The 19,080-nt window shown below is 39.2% G+C and overlaps 1 protein-coding gene across 28 annotated transcripts in view; it reads left to right on the top strand.

The window, feature by feature from the left end:
* Positions 1-19,080, top strand: part of RUFY3 (RUN and FYVE domain containing 3) — a 103,913-nt gene that overhangs the window by 48,386 nt on the left and 36,447 nt on the right. For all 28 annotated transcript variants that reach the window (XR_010156579.1, XR_010156576.1, XR_010156578.1 and 25 more), the window contains 4 exons: positions 9,436-9,609; positions 10,468-10,585; positions 11,391-11,492; positions 15,459-15,582. Coding sequence is in view for 19 of the 28 variants with exons in the window: in XM_009447769.5 (XP_009446044.1) it covers positions 9,436-9,609; positions 10,468-10,585; positions 11,391-11,492; positions 15,459-15,582 (518 nt within the window). In the remaining 9 variants the exon portion in view is untranslated. The remainder of the gene's footprint in view (positions 1-9,435; positions 9,610-10,467; positions 10,586-11,390; positions 11,493-15,458; positions 15,583-19,080) is intronic.

Here is a 19,080-nt window from a genome sequence, read left to right as displayed (position 1 = left end):
GGATCTTTACTTGTTGTAGGTCTGTTCAGATTTCCTATTTCTTCTTATGTCAGTTTTGGTAGTTTGTGTCTAAGAAATTGTCCATTTTGTCTAGATTATCTAATATGTTGACATACAGTTGTCCGTAGTATTCCCTTATAATCCTTGTTTCTGTAATGTCAATACTACTGTCCCCTCTTTCATTCCCGATTTTAGTAATTTGAATCTTCTCCCTTTTCTACTGATCAGACTAGCTAAATGTCAGTATTGTTAATCTTGTCAAAGAGCCAACTTTGGATTTTATTGATTTTTCTCAGTAGTTATTTTTGCTTTTTAATTTATTTCTGATCTAATCTTTATTATTTCCTTCCTCCTAGGGCTTTCTACTTATATACATGTATGTTAGTTGCCCTTGATGAAGCCAACTGTGAAATCATGGAATTATAATATGCTAGCTAGGAGAGTGATCTAGGCCAGTGCTTCTCAAGCTTTAATGCACATACAGATTGCTTGGGGATCTAGTTAAAGGGCAAAACCTGATTCAGTGGTAGTGTTGAAGTCTACAGCTTCCCTTGTCTAAAAGCTTTCCTGGTTATGCCAGTGTTGATGTTCCGAGACCAGAGAGTAGAAAGGATCTAGTTCATTTGGTATCAATCATTTGTGGGATTTTCCAAACAGAACATGTCATTTCTCTGGTTCCAGGTATATTAATATGTCTCTCCCTTTGAGAATCAGTGCTGCTATATGTCATTATGACTATTACGAATGTGCATGGTTTCCAAGGGAAAAAACTGAACAAGCCCAACCCTCTCATTTTACTGATGAGGAAATTGAAGCTTCAAAGAGGTGAGATTTCTTGCCTGAAGTCATATAATAGGTTAATTGGCTCCATGGATGAGTATATTAATCCTTTCTGATGACAAGTCCTAACTCAGTGAAGTTCATCATTGATTATACTGTTACCAAGAAAAGGTAGCAATGAGGACAAGTAAATTTATGGTTAATTTTTTTTTTTTTTCGAGATGGAGTTTTGCTGTTGTCGCCCAGGCTGGATGGAGTGCAATGGCACAATCTTGGCTCACTGCAGTTTCCGCCTGCCGGGTTCAAGTGATTCTCCTGCCTCAGCCTCCTGAGTAGCTGGGATTACAGGTGCCTGGCACCACACCCAGCTAACTTTTGTACTTTTAGTAGAGATGGGGCTTCCCCATGTTGGCCAGGCTGGTCTCGAACTCCTGACCTCAGGTAATCCACCTGCCTCGGCCTCCCAAAGTGCTGGGATTACAGGTGTGAGCCACCAAGCCTGGCTGGTTAATTTTTTTTGACTAACCCCTTTAACAGATTTCAATCCAGAGAAAATGTTACTTAAGTAAATTTTCTTATTATTGAGTAGAAATATGATACCTGAGATGCCATTAAGAATAGATAGATATAGTTATGGATATAGATATATAGATATTCTAAGGGTCCTAAGACTCTATTATAATTTTTTTTTTTTTGTAAATGAGGATAGAATAAAAGTTCATGATTGTCCCATACAAATAAGTGTCATCAGGCTAACTAAATGGTGTTTTATTACAAGGTCTTTTTCAGTACTTTCACTTCTTTCTTTCACAATTAAGGGCTCATTTTCTGTCCAGTTTTATACGCTAAGGTCTTTTTAGTACTTTCACTTCTTTCTTTCACAATCAAGGACTCATTTTCTGTCCAGTTTTATACTCTAAGAACAATTATTGCAAAAGTTCAAAATAGATTTATTTAAAATTTTTGTTCTTCAGTCATTCCCAACATAGAGTAAGCTTTTCTTTCTATATGTTTCTGCTAGTTTGTTGTTTTTAATCTCATATTAAAGCTTTTTTTTTTCTTTTTTTCTTGAGATGGGGGTATCACTCTATCTCCCAGGCTGGAATGCAGTGGTGTGATCTTGGCTCACTGCAACCTCCGCTTCCCGGGTTGAAGCGATTCTCCTGCCTCAGTCTCCCTAGTAGCTGGGATTACAGGTGCCTGCCACCATGCCCAGCTAGTTTTTGTATTTTTAGTAAAGACGAGGTTTCACTGGTTGGCTAGGCTGGTCTCAAACTTTTGACCTCAGATGATCCTCCCTGAGCCACCGCGTGAGCCACCAGCGTGAGCCACTGCGCCCAGCCAAAAGCTCTTACACATCTTTGAAAAGTCTTCTGTGTGATAACCATTTTGTTTCTTATATAAGATAAAAGCTTTAATCTGTTAGATAATAAGAAAATTCTGAAGAATAACTATGATTGTGCTACATATTAATATCAATTATTCTCTGCCAAGAATTGGGTATAACATACTTAATACTAATATTAAATATATCTTTCTTTTCCTTCAGTTATTTAGAAAACATTTCAAGATTTTGCTGTATGAACATTAGTCATTGCATTATAAGGAGATAAAATGGCACCTTGGTGACATGATTTGTTTTCAGAACAATATGACTCACTGTCACTGTTAGCTATATGACTTCAGGTCACTTTTATCATCACTATTAACTAAATGAGCTACATGACTCTGTAAAGTTTATTAAAATACCCTTATATGGAAATTAGCAGTCTTGAAGAGATACAGTGAAGAATCACATGCTTTTTGAAAGAACATTGAGGTTGGGTACGGTGGCTCATGCCTGTAATCCCAGCACTTTGGGAGGCCAAGGTGGGCGGATCACGAGGTCAGGAGATCAAGACCATCCTGGCTAACACAGTGAAACCCCGTATCTACTAAAAATACAAAAAGTTAGCCGGGCGTGGCAGCAGGTGCCTGTAGTCCCAGCTACTCGGGAGGCTGAGGCAGGAGAATGGCGTGAACCTGGGAGGCGGAACTTGCAGTGAGCTGAGATCACGCCTCTGCACTCCATCCCGGGTGACAGAGCGAGATTCTGTCTCGAAAAAAAAAAAAGGAAAAAAAGAACATTGATTTGAGAACCAGTCAACATAATGTATTATTTTAACTATAGTCACTTCCACATGATTTCTTTAGTCCAGTGCTCTTGCTGTATTCCCCACCAATGTGATCTGCACCATCGTCCATCTAATCGCCAAAACTACAAATAGGGAAGTTACTCTCCATTCTCCTTGACTATGTCCGGATAGTCAAGCTATGAAATGCTAACATTCTACCCCAGAATGTCTCTCCATGCTGACTCCCTCTTCTCCATACAGCCCCACTGCTCTAGTTCTACCCTTTATTATTTATTTTCCTCTGCCATTGCAGTAGACCCTTACTTGCTCCTCAGCTTTGAGTTCATGCACCCTTCCAATCATCTTCCAAAAGGATGCAAGAATGGCTTCTCTAAAATTCAAATTTGTGACATCACATCCCACGTTAAAGTCTTCACTGACTTTAAGGTGAAATCTGTACTCCTTAAACAAGGTCCTTAGCAGTCTGCCATTGTCTCTTTCTCGTCTCATCTCTAATACTTAAACCCCTGGCATTTTTTCAGTGTTGTTTTTCTTCTGTGTATGTTATGTTCTTCCATACTTCTGTACCTTTACCTAAGCTATTCCTTCCATCCTGTTCCCTTCACATCTCTGCTGCTACCCCTTCCTTACGTGACTCCTTTCTTTTTATCCTTTAAGATTGAACTCAAAAGTCTCATCCTCTGAGGATTTATAGAAACACACGGGGCCCCTAAAGTTGAAGGAAAAATAGGGAGCCAGGTCAGATACCTTTCTCCTATGCATATTCCCCTGGTATCCTGTATATACCATTGTTGGAGTTCTTACTGCAGTGTAGTTGCAGTACTTCTCAGTCTTCTCCACAGAAGTGCACCCAATGTCAGAGGAAATTGTATTATGCTTACAGCCTGCCTGAAACCCTAAATTAATGACATCAATTATCTTAGTTTTAAGAAATGTAGAAAACTAACATTTCCATAGAATAGGTTTATGTCATTTAACAAAAAAAAATTTTTTTAATTAGCTGGGCATGGCGACCCATGCCTGTAATCTCATTACTTTGGGAGGCTGAGGTGAGAGGATCACTTGAACTTAGGAGTTTGGGACCAGCTGGGCAACATAGGGAGACCCTGTCTCTACAAAAAATAAAAAAAAAATTAGCTGGGCATGGTTGCACACACCTGTTTATTATCCCAGGTACTCAGGAGGCTGAGATGGGAGAATCACTTGAGCCTGGGAGATTGGGACTACAGTGAGTTGTGATCGTGCCACTGCACTCCAGCCTGGGTGATAGAGCAAGATCCTGCCTCAAAAATCAAAACAAAACAAATGGAACATTTAAAATTATTTGTTCTGGGCCGGGCGTGGTGGTTCATGCCTGTAATCCCAGCACTTTGGGAGGCCGAGGCAGGTGAATCACCTGAGGTCAGGAGTTTGAGACCAGCCTGACCAATATGGTGAGACCCTGTCTCTACTAAAAATACAAAACTAGCCGCACGTGGTGGCACATGCCTGTAATCCCAGATAGTTGGGAGGCTGAGACAGGAAAATCACTTGAACCCAGGAAGACGAGGTTGCAGTGAGCCAAGATCGCGCCATTGCACTCCAGCCTGGGCAACAAGAGTGAAACTCCATCTGAAAAATTAAAAAATTAAAATAAAATAAAATATTTGTCCTGGAATAAAATTGATCTTTGTTAAGTATGATTATGTTTATCCTGAAATTTCAGGTGTTTGCTGTACACTGCCCTATTTGTTCTCTATAAGTTTGTATTAACCAACTGCGATAAATAGTAAGCACTTTGATGGCAGGGACTAAGTCTATTATTACCTCTGTATTTCTAGCATTAAAACAATATCTAACACATAGTAGATGTTCAATATGTATTGAAAAAAATAATTGCATGAAAGTTCTCTATTGGAATGATAGTGTTAAATTCCAGTGTTGCGAACATTTTAAAATTTTAAATCATTTTTCTCATAGGAAAAGCTTGACTGATGATGATATGAAAGTCATGCATGTTTTAAAATGGCTTTCTGGCTTATACAATATAACAGAATCTTTTTTTACTTTATATAGTTAAAAGTACAAAATACACAGAAAAGAATCCTATATTATAAGTATTCAGCTCAGGACAATGTTACACACACAACATGCTTGCATAATAAACACCCATACCAACAAACAGAAATTCACCTGCCCTCAGAAGCCCCTCCATACTCTGTCAGGTCATTGCAGCCCTTTTTAACAGGATAGGTTAGTTTTGCAAAATCATTTTATACTTGAATAGTATTTAAGACAAGTAATGTTGAATAGAAAATATTCTGTGACAAATCAGGTTAATGATTTAATATTCATTATTAGCAGCCAACATTATTTGTAGGCCAGGTGTAGTGGCTTATACCTTTAATCCCAGCACTTCGGGAGGCCAACATGGGAGGATGGCTTGAGGCCAGGAGTTCAAGACCAGTTTGAGCAACATAGCAAGACTAAATAGCCATACTTTTGTATACTATTCAGCACAAAAATGTTAATAATAAGAATTAAATAACACTCATTTTAGCTTTTGTGTTCATTTACAATGAGCAATATATTCTTTTTAAAATTTTTGATGTGTAATAATTATACATATTTAGGGATACAGACTGATATTTTGGCTCATGTATACAATGTAATGATCAAATCAGGGTAATTAGCATATCTCTTGCCTCAAACACTCATTTATTAATTTTGGGAATATTCAAAGTCCTCTCTTCTAGCTATTTGAAAATATAAAAAAAAAAAAATTATTGCCGGGCGTGGTGGCTCACACCTGTAATCCCAGCACTTGTGGGAGGCCAAGGCGGGCAGATCACGAGGTCAGGAGATCAAGACCATCCTGGTTAACACGGTGGAACCCCATCTCTACTAAAAATACAAAAAATTAGCCCAGCGTGGTGTGGGTGCCTGTAGTCCCAGCTACTCGGGAGGCTGAGGCAGGAGAATGACATGAACCCGGGAGGCGGCGCTTGCAGTGAGCCGAGATCGTGCCACTGCACTCCAGCCTGGGCGACAGCAAGACTCTGTCTCAAAAAAAAAAAAAGAAAATTATTGACTATAGTCACCATACAATGCTACAGAACACTAGAACTTACTCATCTTATCTAGTTGTAGCTTTGCATCTGTTAACCAACCTCTCCCTATCTTCCCCTCCTCCATACTCTTTTCATTTTCTAATAATCACAATTCTACTCTCTACTTCTATGAGCTCAACTTTTTTAGCTTCCACATATGAGTGAGAGCATGTGGTATTTATCTTTCTGTCCCAGACTTATTTCACTTAACATAATGTCCTTTAGGCTCATCCATGTTGCCATGAATCATAGGATTTCATTCTTTTTATGGCTGAATTGTGTGTGTGTGTGTGTGTGTGTGTGTGTGTGTGTGTGTATATATATACCACATTTCTTTATTCATGTTGATGACACTTAGGTTGATTTCATATCTTGGTTATTGTGAATAGTGCTGAATTAAACATGGGAATGCAGATATCTCTTTGTTATATCGATTTCCTTTCCTTTGGATAAACATCTGGTAGTGGGATTGCTGAATCATATGGTAGTTCTACTTTTAGTTTTTTGAGGAACTTCCGTACAGTTTTCCATAAAGGCTATACTAATTGACATTCCTACCAACAGTGTATAAGAATTCCCTTTTTTCTGCATCCACACCAGCATTTTTTATTTTTTGTCTTGTTAGTAATAGCCATTCTGAGTGAATTGTTACTTTTAAGCTCTTATCTCTAACAATCAAATTACTATAACAGATTTTTGTTTCACTTTCATTTGTTTAGATTAGTAGTTCTCAATGTGGAAGGACCTGATTTAATCTCCCAAAGAATATTTGGCAGTGTCTGGAGACATTTTTGGTTGTCTTAACCCACCAAAAACAGTTGTCAGTGCTACTGACATCTAGTGTTACCCACTACTGGGTTGCTGTGAAAATTAGTTTTCAGAACAGAGCCCCATAAAAATGAATTATCTAGCTTAAAATGTCAACAGTGCCAGTAGTGTTTTTTAAAGAATGGGTAGGTTGTTTATGTTTGATGGAAGTTAGTTTAAATAGATTATAGCACCTTACTAATGGAGTCCATGATATCAGAAATTTAATTCCCATAGATGCTAGTTAACCTGTCTGTAGTTCATGCACTCCAGACCTCAGCCAGATGTCTTAAACATTTCTGCTGCAGATTATAAGAAGAACAAGATGAGAAAATGTAGATGGGTTGGTATAAATCTATCACTACTTCTGGAAAAATGTCTCAATATGATATTTTTTACTTAACCCAAGTCTCTCTCTCCCCACATGACTAGTTCTCACTACGTTGGAATCAGCTTGTAAACTTTGACTAGCAGCATTGTTTAATCTTGTTATAAGTTCCTGAATTAATGGTCTACAGGCTTGAGGCAGAGTGAATGCCTCAAAGTTATGGGCAGGCAGTTATCTAGTACCAACCATAGTCTCCTGCCATCTATTGGGAGATGTCAGGTGGGAAGGCTAGTAGCCCTCTACACATATTCATACCCACACCCCAGCTCTATTATTTTTTTCGAGTAATTATAGGAGGTCAGAAACACTAGAATGTACATACATGCTGGTAATAAATGGAAATTAATATCTGATAGTTTTCTTCATGGCTGTCTTTCAGGGCATAGTTTTCCAAGTATTTTGCTGTCCTCTTGTGAGAATACTACCCTTGACAAGTTGATCTACATTTAAGCTATGGCCACATTTAAACTATGGCCCTAAAACATTTGTTGTTATGCAAGAAAGAATTAATGGTGATATATACCAATTCTGACTCTCACATAAAGTGTTTCTCCAAAAGTAACCTCAGACAACATAACAACAAACCAAGATTTATATAGTTGGAATTGCAAATCTGTAAGTCCTTAAACTTAATGAGAAGATTAATTTAGAATTTGACCATTTGACTCTGCTCATTTAACTTTGAAAGCAGATATAAATAAAAACCTTGTATGAAGAAAATTGCTTGGGATAATTTGCATTAAACAGTCTGTTTTTTGCTAAGTGGCTTATTTGTATTATGGAAGCATAGCCTTATTAGTATTTTTAGTCTTCCTAAGAAGAAATGGAATACATCATAGAGCTCTAGGCCTTCTTTAGTTTTCAGTACACATTTGGTATATTTGGTGTTTGGGAGGATATACATGGCATAAGGTAAAGAGAGCATTAGCTTTCACGTCAGATCCAGGTCCAGATTCTGCCACTTATAAACTGTTACACCTTGGACCACCTAGCTATTATGGGCCTGCTTTAGCACCGGAAAGAAGGGAGAATACCTAAATATGATGAGAGAATAAGTAGGTAAAATAATCATGTAAAAGAATGGTCAGGAGGAGTCTGGCCTCTGGCTCTGTCATTTATTACTGTCTGTGCCCATGGGCCGGCTGCAACTATTTGATTGACCTAAAATGGGATGGTGACTTGCCCAAGGTCATACAGTGAGTCAGGGCAGAGCAGCTGAAGCTTTACTCTCTAAGTCTCATTTTCCTTCCCTGTAAAATTGTTGTATTGGTGACTGTCTCATAGCATGTTGTAAGGAGAGATGGAGATCATAATTGTAAGAGGCAGCCCACAGTGCTGGCACAGTGTAAGCACCAATAAATGAAGGTAATGAGTACAATAAAATGTGACACTTAGCCCCTTTCCCCAAATAGTTTATCCGTCTGGTTGATGAGAGCCATACACTGTATGCTAAGACTTAAAAATGTGGGAGTTGATTAAGTTCTAGTACTGCATTATACTAATAATGCTAGTGCATAGTTTAAAGAATAATAAAATACCATAATGCAAAGTTTGTTTAAGCCCTTTACCCTTTTTTTCCTACATTGGGGCTTTATTTTTAGAGCACTTCACAAATTATGCAGAGAAAAGAGGGGTAGGCAAGAATGGAAGCAGAGAGAGCAGTGTGAGTGTAGTACAGTAGGGAGTTATGACAGATGCTCAGGTTAGGGTGATAGCAGAGGTGGTGGTGAGACTATTAAAAGACTACTCAGCCAGGCATGGTGGCTCACGCATATTATCCCAACACTTTGGGAGGTCGAAGTGGGAATATCGCTTCAGCTCAAGAGCTCAAGACCAGCCTGGGCAACAAAGTGAGACCCTGTCTCTACAGAAAATACAAAAATTAGCCAGTGTGGTGGTGTGCGCCTATAGTTCCAGCTACTTGGGAGGCAGAGACAGAAGGGTTACTTGAGCCCAGAAGGTTGAGGCTACAGTGAGCTATGATCATGCCACTGCATTCCAGTTTGGGCAACAGAGCAAGACCCTGTCTCAAAGAAAAAAAGAAAGAAAAGACTACTCAAGGCTTGAGATTTGATAAAATAGTTCATTTTACTGCTTCATTGAGGATATTCTTAAAGGAAACTGGCATTTTTTTTTTCACAGTGAGTACATGGTGGAGAAGAATACAACTAATACTGAATTTTAAAATGTGCTATTTCTAGTAACCAGCCTTCATCTTCTTCCCCTTTGGCTGCAGATCCTAATTATCTCATGGCTAATGAACGCATGAACCTCATGAACATGGCCAAGCTGAGTATCAAGGGCTTGATTGAATCAGCTCTGAACCTGGGGAGGACTCTTGACTCTGACTATGCACCTCTCCAGCAATTCTTTGTGGTGATGGAGCACTGTCTGAAACATGGCTTGAAAGGTAGGCCATCACCCCAAAATGCAAATATGCATGCAGCTGTTTTCTAGCAATGCATACTATAGAAGAAAGCATTCTTTGTGGAGCCAAAGAATAAGAGGCTTGAATTAATAATATTAATCCATTGGAATGCAGTCTTTTATAGGAGCAGGGTTATGGTTGACTCAATGGACTTATAGGGCTTTAAAAATACAGATCATTAAATGTTACAGTTGGAGGGGCCATTATAAGTAATCAAGTACAGTACAGTAGTTCTGTTTGACAGGTGGAAATAGGCCTGCCCAGAATGAGACATGACTTGGTCAAGGTCACACATTGAGTTGTGGCAGAGTAGGTGCTAGAACTCAGGTCTCCCGACTCTTGGGTCAGTGTTCTTTCCACTTAACTATAAGCTTTTGAGGGCAGTATCTGGTCTTGTTCACCCTTGTTTCCTTTCTTCTTGCCTTCTCAATATTCTTTTCTTGTTGTTTTTTGTTTGATTGTTTTTTTTAAATCTGTATGCCTATGCTTACCAACTTCCCAATATTCCATAGCCTATTTCTGGATTACATATTCTTTTCTATTGAGCTGTTTTCTTCATTAATACCACACAATTTTAGGCACTAAATTGTTAAAATGTTTTATTATATTATAGGGCTAGGCCACAAACTGTTTGTGAAAGAAGAAGGGCTGAGTCTTGGGAAGTAGGGAATTTTTTATTTTCACAAAATATTATCTATTCTAAAAGCATGAATGAATCCAAAACCATCTTATAATCTAGGATTGGTTTCCTGAAAAGTTGTGTGTGTATGTGTGTGTGTATTGAGAGTGCGCTTATGTTGTAAAGAATATTAAAATACTGCTTTATTTTTGTTGCCTTAGCTAAAAAAACTTTTCTTGGACAAAATAAATCCTTCTGGGGGCCTCTAGAACTGGTAGAAAAGCTTGTTCCAGAAGCCGCAGAGATAACAGCAAGTGTTAAAGATCTTCCAGGACTTAAGTAAGTCTAAGGTTGAATTCCATTTCTCAGGAACAGCATTCTTATTAACTATCCCTTGAAGAGCAAGACTAAAGACAATTATGTACGAATAATTTATTTTATAACAATCCAAAATGCATGATGTCATGAATAGGTGCTGACAGGAGAGAATTGGTATACAGAATATTGAGAAAAATGTGCTCTTGAGGGATAATTATTCATCTAAGAGAGATTGTCTTTTTGTTGAAATGCCAAACATTTGCTTATTTTTTAAAGCACTTGGGAGAATCGTATCTAAGGGGGTGGCATGCTGTACTTGACTTAGGGAAAAAAGGTATTCAGTGGGTTTGAGAGTCAAGATTAAAACAGCTGTCAAATTAACCTGAAGAGCTAGTGACTGTAGCCTGCCTTAGAACTATAAAGTAGTGACCACCTTCCCAAATGAGACTGGTTTAATTTTAATCAGATAGAGGCCTAGATTGCCTGTGTCCACATTCATGCTTTGGACATTTATATAATCCACACTGAATTTATAAGGATTTGCTATTATTGATCTGATGGAACATTTTTAGTTGGGTCTCCCAGAGGCTGTGTCTTCAAATTGTAGTTACATTCAGTAATTCTTTTTAAAAGCATTTGTCCCGGGTCACATTAGCCCACACACAAAAATTCCTTGCATGGGAATGTACTGGGAGAGGTCCTGAGGAGCACCTCAGTGTGCTTGTTACACTGGAATACCATTAGCAAGAATAAGTGAACTGATTCTACTGTAGCCTTTGCTTCTGGTGCTTATGTTTTCAGTTGTTTGATTTCTGTGTTTTTGTAGGACACCAGTAGGTAGAGGAAGAGCCTGGCTTCGTTTGGCATTAATGCAAAAGAAACTTTCAGAATATATGAAAGCTTTGATCAATAAGAAAGAACTTCTCAGGTATGAACACCTTCTTGAACTTTCTTCTTTCCTTGGTATGTTCTACATCGTATAAAGTCAAACCATATAAGTTCACCATTTTTGTAGATCAGAAACATTTGATTCATAACAGCTTCACTGATACTTTCTCTCATACCTCACACACATATCCTCCCAAATGGATGATTTATGTTATGTGTGTTCTGTCTGTCACTGTGGCATATATTGGTCCTCCTCAAGGCAGGCCAAGACTTACCTCTAGAAAACAGAAGGCACCTTAGCATGTGCCCAGGCTCAATAAGACAAGAACTTGACATGTAGCATTAAATTCAAATATAGCACAAAATTGGACGGGTGCAGTGGTTCACGCCTGTAATCCCAGCATTTCGGGAGGCCAAGGTGGGCAGACCACTTGAGGCCAGGAGTCTGAGACCAGCCTGGTCAATATGGCGAAACCCTGTCTCTACTAAAAAAATAAAAAAATTAGCTGGGCGTGGCAGTGGACACCTGTAATCCCAGCTACTTGGGCGGCTGAGGCACGAGAATCGCTTGGACCTGGGAAGCAGAAGCTGCAGTGATCCGAGAGCGTGCCACCACTCTTCAGCCCAGGCGACAGAGTGAGACTCTGTCTCAAAAAAAAAAAAAAAAAAAAAAAATGTGTGTATATATATATATATATTTGTAAAATCACAAAATCTTCCAGTAGATCATAGATACAACTGGGAGAGGCAAAACAACATTATTTTATCCATCTTTATTATATGATTCCATTGTATAAAGGTCAAAACTAGGTAAAATCAATCTATGGTGATAGAAATCAGGATAATAGTTACCTTGGAGAGGTGGGGGTAGAGATTGGAAGAGAGAAAGAATCCGATTTCTAGGATTTCAGTACTGTTCTCTTTCCTGATCATGATAGTGATTACACAGATAGATGTGTTTTTTGTGAAAGTTCATGGAACTAACAGTTAGCTGAGATTTGGAAATGTGTGAATGTTGGAATTCAGCCATATTCCACTTCTGAACAGTTCATAAGGTGAGGCTTTTGGGACAATAAACTGTCAAAGAACCTTGTTCATTCCAGTTCTACCCAGTTTCCTTCAGAGGCTATCAAAGAACAAAAATAGCATGTGATCAGTTTTTGAGAGAAACAGTAAATTTGCAGCTCATTCACTTGCTGTTTTTGTGCTATTTTGTCATTTGTTAATATTTTTTTTTTTTTGAGGCAGAGTCTCACTCTGTCACCAGGCTGTAGGCTGTAGTGCAGTGGCGCGATCTCCGCTCACTGCCACCTCCGCCTCCCGGGTTCAAGCGATTCTCCTGCCACAGCCTCCTGAGTAGCTGGGACTACAGGCGCACACCACCACACCCAGCTAATTTTTGTATTTTTAGTAGAGATGGGGTTTCACCGTGTTGGCCAGGATGGTCTCGATCTCTTGATCTCGTGATCCACCCACCTTGGCCTCCCAAAGTGCTGGGATTACAGGCGTGAGCCCAGCCTATTAATATCTTTTATAGTGAATCAGAAAAGAAATAAGGAACTAATATCAGTGAATTATATTGATTGTTAACAGTGATTGAGGTTGACCTTTACCCCCAGGTAACTTGTTGAAAACAAATTGATTGCAGTGTTGTTTTAATCATGATGTCAAATTGACTGAAAATGAATACTTCAGGTCACTGGGTTTTTGTGTTTTGTTTTGTTTTGCTTTAAGAGAGTCGTGCTCTGTCACCCAGGTTGGAGTGCAGTGGTGCAATCGCGGCTCACTGCAGCTTCCACCTCCCAGGTTCAATCGATTCTCCTGCCTCAGCCTCCCGAGTAGATGGGACTATAGGCATGCACCACCACACCTGGCTAATTTTTGTATTTTTAGTAGAGACAGGGTTTCACCACGTTGGCCAGGCTGGTCTTCAACTCCTGACCTCAAGTGATCCACCTGCCTCAGCCTCCCAAAGTGTGGGGTTTACAGGCGTGAGCCACCGCACCCGCCTGTTTCGATTTTTTTAAAAAATCTAAAAGACTATTTTTTAGAGTGGTTTTAAATTTATAGCAATATTGAGTAGAAGGTACAGAGATTTTTCATACATACCCTTCCCCCCTGTACAACCTCCCTCATTATCAACATCCCACAGGAGTGGTACATTTGTTACAATTGATGAACCTACACTGACACATCATTATCTCCCAAAGTTCATAGTTCACATTAAGGTTTACTCTTGGTATTGTATGTTTTATGGATTTTGACAGATGTATAATGATATGTCCATATGTCATTATAGTACCATACAAAATAGTTTCATGGCCCTAAAAAATCCTCTGTGCTCCACCTATTCATCTCTCTGTCCTCCAGCCCCTAATAACCACTGATCGTACTGTGATTGTACTGTTGTTACCAGGGGTTTACTGTCTCTGTGGTTTTTCCTTTTCCAGAATGTCATGTAGTGGGAATCACAGAGTATATGGCCTTTTCAGACTGGCACCTTTCACTTAGTAATATGCATTTAAGTTTCCTCTGTGGCTTGATAGCTCCCTTTTTTTTTTGTTCTTTGAGACAGAGTTTCACTCTTGTTGCCCAGGCTGGAGTGCAATGGCACGATCTCAGCTCACCGCAATCTCCGCCTCCCAGGTTCAAGTGATTGTCCTGCCTCAGCCTCCTGAGTAGCTGGGATTACAGGCGTGTGCCACCATGCCCGGCTAATTTTGTATTTTTTTTTTTTTTTTTTTTTTTTTTTTTTTTTTAGTAGAGACAGGGTTTCTACATGTTGGTCAGGCTGGTCTTGAACTTCCGACCTCAGGTGATCCACCCGCCTTGGCCTCCCAAAGTGCTGGGATTGCAGGCGTGAGCCACTGCGCCTGGCGATAGCTCCCTTTTTTTAGTGCTAAGTCATATGCCATTGTCCATTCATTTACTGAAGGACATCTTGGTTGCTCCCAAATTTTGGCAATTAAGAGTAAAACTGCTATAAACACATGTATGCAGGTTTTTGTGTGGACGTAAGTTTTTAACTCAGTTGGGTAAATACCAAGGAATGCAATAGTTAGATCATATGAATTACATCACTGGTTTTTTTGTGTGTGTATTAGTAATTTAGGTGCATTATAAGCAGTATTTAATTATCTATGGGTCTTCACGAATTTTTTTTTTGAGACAGAGTGTTGCTCTGTCACCCAGGCTGGAGTGCAGTGGCACAATCTCAGCTCACTGCAACCTCTGCCTCCTGTGTTCAAGCGATTCTCCTGCCTCAGCCTCCTGAGTAGCTGGGATTACAGGTGTGCACCACCACACCCAGCTAATTTTTGTATTTTTAGTAGAGATGGGGTTTCACCATGTTGGCCAGGCTGGTCTTGAACTCCTGACCTCAAGTGATCCACCTGCCTCGGCCTCCCAAAGTGCTGGGATTACAAGCGTGAGCCACCGTGCCCAGCCAATAATTTTTATCCATTCAGTTTTTTTTTGTTTTTAGTAGAGATGGGGTCTTACTATGTTGCTCACTCTGGTCTCAAAGTCCTGGGCTCAAGCAGTCCTCCCGCCTTGGTCTCCCCAAGTGCTGGGATTACAGGTGCGAACCACCATGCCGAGCTACCAAACAAATGTTTTAAGATGCATAAAAGATTGCAAAATTATCTGATGGTGCATCACAAGTACAAATATGTCAGAAAAGTCTGAATACCTGCTTCAACCACAATACTGTTCAATCACGTCTTTCTGCCAGCCTATTATCTAAAGAATCTATTCATGCGCCTATTATTTTTTTCTTTTAAAAAATTTTTTCTCCAGTGCCACTTGCCAACATCCACCTATTATTCTAAAAGTAAAATATTTACTAAAGCCTTTCTTTTTGTAGTTTTTTTTTTTACTATTTTTGTAGATGGCTATAATCAACCATGATGACTATGATTCAACCATGAATCAACCATTTTTGTCCTTGTCTCTGGATTTTTGAGATTTTTGTTACAATAAGGAATTCTGTGGATTTCTCTTACAGTGAATTCTACGAACCCAATGCCCTCATGATGGAAGAAGAAGGAGCCATAATTGCTGGCCTGTTGGTGGGTCTGAATGTCATTGATGCCAATTTCTGTATGAAAGGAGAAGACTTGGACTCTCAGGTATGGGAAAGAGACTCATTCCCATGGGTGTCACTCTGAGTTCTGCTATCTCAGAAGTGGATTTGATTAGGTTATACCAACCAAATTAGGCCATATTCTATGAGTCATAAACAGGATTTCCTTCCATTTTGATGGGAATATTTAAAAAAGATTGTTTTTCCTTCCAGTTTGGCTCATTTATATGTTATGAATGTTTTTCAGATTCTTGTCTTGGCTGTACTCTCTGTTAAACATACATACACACACACACACACATACACATTTACATACACATACATACACACACAAACACAGGTATACCCAGAGATATTGCAGGTTTGGTTTCAGATCACAACAATAAAGCAAATATCATAATAAAGCAAGTCACATGCATTTTTTGGTTTCCCAGTACATGTAAAAGTTTGTTTATACTAGGCCAGGTGCGATTGTTCACACCTGTAATCCCTGCACTTTGGGGCGGGAGTATCACTTGAACTCAGAAGTTTGAGACAAGCCTGGGCAACATAGTGAGACCCCGTCTCTACAAAAAATAAAAAATTAGCTGGTTGTGTAGCTACTTGGGAGGCTGAGGCAGGAGGATCACTTGAGCTTGGGAAGTCGAGGCTATAGTTAGCCATGATTGTGCATTCCAGCCTGGGTGACAGTGAGACCCTGTCTCAAAATAAAACTCTAAAAAAATTTTTTTAAATAAAAAGTTTGTTTGCATTATACTGTAGTCTATTAAGTATGTGATAGTGTAAGTGTAAAAAATAATGTACATACCTTAACTTAAAAATACTTTATTGCTAAAAAAATGCTAACAATCACCTGAGCCTTCAGTGAGTTGTAATCTTTTTGCTGGTAGAGGGTCTTACCTCAGTGTTAATGGCTGCTGACTGATCTTGTTAGTTGCTGAAAGTTGAGGTGGCTGTGGCAATTTCTTAAAATAAGACAACAATGAAGTTTACCACATTAATTGGCTTCCTTTACAAAAGATTTCTCTGTAGCATACCACGCTGTTTGACAGCATTTTACCCACAGTAGAATTTCTTTCAAAACTGGAGTCAGTCCTCTCAAATCTTGCTGCTGCTTTATCAACTAAGTTTATATAATACTCCAGTAAACCATGCTGTAAACAGATGTGCTGTCTTTGCTGTACCCTTTATTTTTGTTTTGTTTTTGTTTTTGTTTTTTGTTTTTTAGAGACAGAGTCTTAATGTGTCTCCCAGGCTGGAATGCAGTGGCACCATCTCAGCTCACTGCAACCTCCGCCTCCTGGGCTCAAGCAATCCTCATGCCTCATCCTCCTGAGTAGCTGGACTACAGGCATGCACCACCACACCTAGCTAATTTTTTTATTTATAGTAGAGATGGGGTTTTGCCATATTGCCCAGGCTGATCTCAAACTCATGGCCTCAAGTGATCTGCCTGCCTTGGCTTCCCAAAGTGCTGGGATTACAGGCATGAACCACCATGCCCAGCCCACTATTCCATTTATAAAGCATAGGCAGAGTAGATTTAGCATCATTCTTAAGGGCCCTAGGATTTTCAGAATGGTAAATGAGCACTGGCTTCAACTTAGAGTCACCAGCTGCATTAGCCTCTAACAAGAGAGTCAGTCTGTCCTTTGCAGCTTTGAAGCCAGGCATTGACTTCTCATCTATAGCTATGAAAGTCCTAGATGGCATTGTCTAATAGAAGGCTGTTTTGACTACAGTGAAAATCTGTTGTTGAGTGTATCCACCTTCATCAATTATCTTAATTAGATCTTCTGGATAACTTGCTACAGCTTCTATTATTTACATCAGTGCTTGCTGCTTCAACTTGTACTTTTATGTTATGGAGACACTTTCCTTAAACCTCATAAACCAGTGGCTGCTAACTTCAGGCTTTTCCTCTGCAGCTTTTTTACCTCTCAATCTCCATAGAATTCAAGAGCATTAGGGCCTTGCTCTGAATTAGGTGTTGGCTTAAGGGAATGTTGTGGCTGGTTTGATCTTCTATACCGACCACTCAAACTTTATTCCTGTCAGCAATAAGGCTGTTTTGCTTTCTTGTCATTCATTTGTTCATGAGTAGCACTTAATTCCCTTCAAGCACTTCTCCTTTGCTTTCACAACCTGGCTGTTTGGCCCAAAAAGCCTACCTTTTGGCCTGTCTTCTCTTTTGACATGCCTTCTTCACTGAGCTTAATTTTTTCTGGCTTTTGTTTTAAAATAAGAAATGTGCAATTCTTCCTTTCACTTGAACACTTAGTGGCCATTGCAGGGTTATTAATTGGCCTAATTTCAGTATTGTTGTGTCTTAGGGAATAGGGAGGCCAAGGAGAAGGGAGAGAGATGGGGGAACGGCCAGTAAGTAGAGCAGTGAGAACATACACATTTATGGATTGCTTGCCATCTTATATGGGCGTAGTTCATGGAGCCCCAAAATAATTTTGATAGTAACATCAAAGATCACTGATTACAGGTTATCATAGCAGATGTAATAATAAAGAAAAAGTTTAAAGTACTGTGAGAGTTACCAAAATGTGAAACCGAGACATGAAGTGAGCACATGCTGTTGGAAAAATGGCACTAATATACTTGCATGACGCAGGGTTGCCACAAACCTTCAATTTGTAAAAAATGCAATATCTGTGAAGCAAAGTGCAATAAAATGAGGTATGTGTGTGTGTGCATGTGTGTGTATACTAAAATATATGCAGTTGACTCTTGAACAACAGAGTAAGGCATTCCACATGGTAGAAACATCCCACATAGAAAATTCACCTAAAACTTTTCATTCCTTAAAAACGTTAAGTACTAATAGCATACGATTAACCAGAGGCCTTACTAGTAACATAAACAGTCAATTAACACGTATTTTGTATATTATAAATAGTTATATTTATATTTATTTTATTTTATTTTTGAGACAAAGTCTCACTGTCATCCAGGCCGGAGTGCCGTGGAGTGAACTCAGCTCAGTGCAACCTCTGCCTCCCAGGCTTAATTGATCCTCCCACTTCAGCCTTCAGAGTAGCTGGGACTATAGGAACATGCCACCACACCCAGCTAATTTTTTTGTTTTGTGGAGACAGAGTTTCGCTATGTTGCCTAAGCTGGTCTTGAACTCCTGAGCTCAAGTGATCCTCCTGCCTCGGCCTCCCAAAGTGCTGGGATTACAGGCATGAGCCATGGCGCCTGGCCTATTGTATATTTCACATGCTGTATTCTTACAATAAAGTAAGCTAGAGACAAGAAAATGTTATAGGAAAATTATAAAGATGAGAAAATATATTTACTATTCATTTAAATGAATGGATTATCATAAAGGAACCAGATCATCATAAAGGTCTTCACACTAACCAGGTTGATGAGGAGGAGGAGGAAGAGGAGGCGGTTGGTCTTGCTGTCTCAGGAGTGGCAGAGATGGAGGAAAACCTTTTTTTTTCTGCCTGGATGACAGAGTGAGACTTTGTCTCAGAAATAAAATAATATAATATAAATATAAATATATATTTTATATTGTGTATAT

Source organism: Pan troglodytes, chromosome 3, assembly GCF_028858775.2.
Source record: "Pan troglodytes isolate AG18354 chromosome 3, NHGRI_mPanTro3-v2.0_pri, whole genome shotgun sequence".
Classification (NCBI taxonomy): Eukaryota; Metazoa; Chordata; class Mammalia; order Primates; family Hominidae; genus Pan; species Pan troglodytes.
This window is presented reverse-complemented; position numbering and strand designations above follow the sequence as displayed.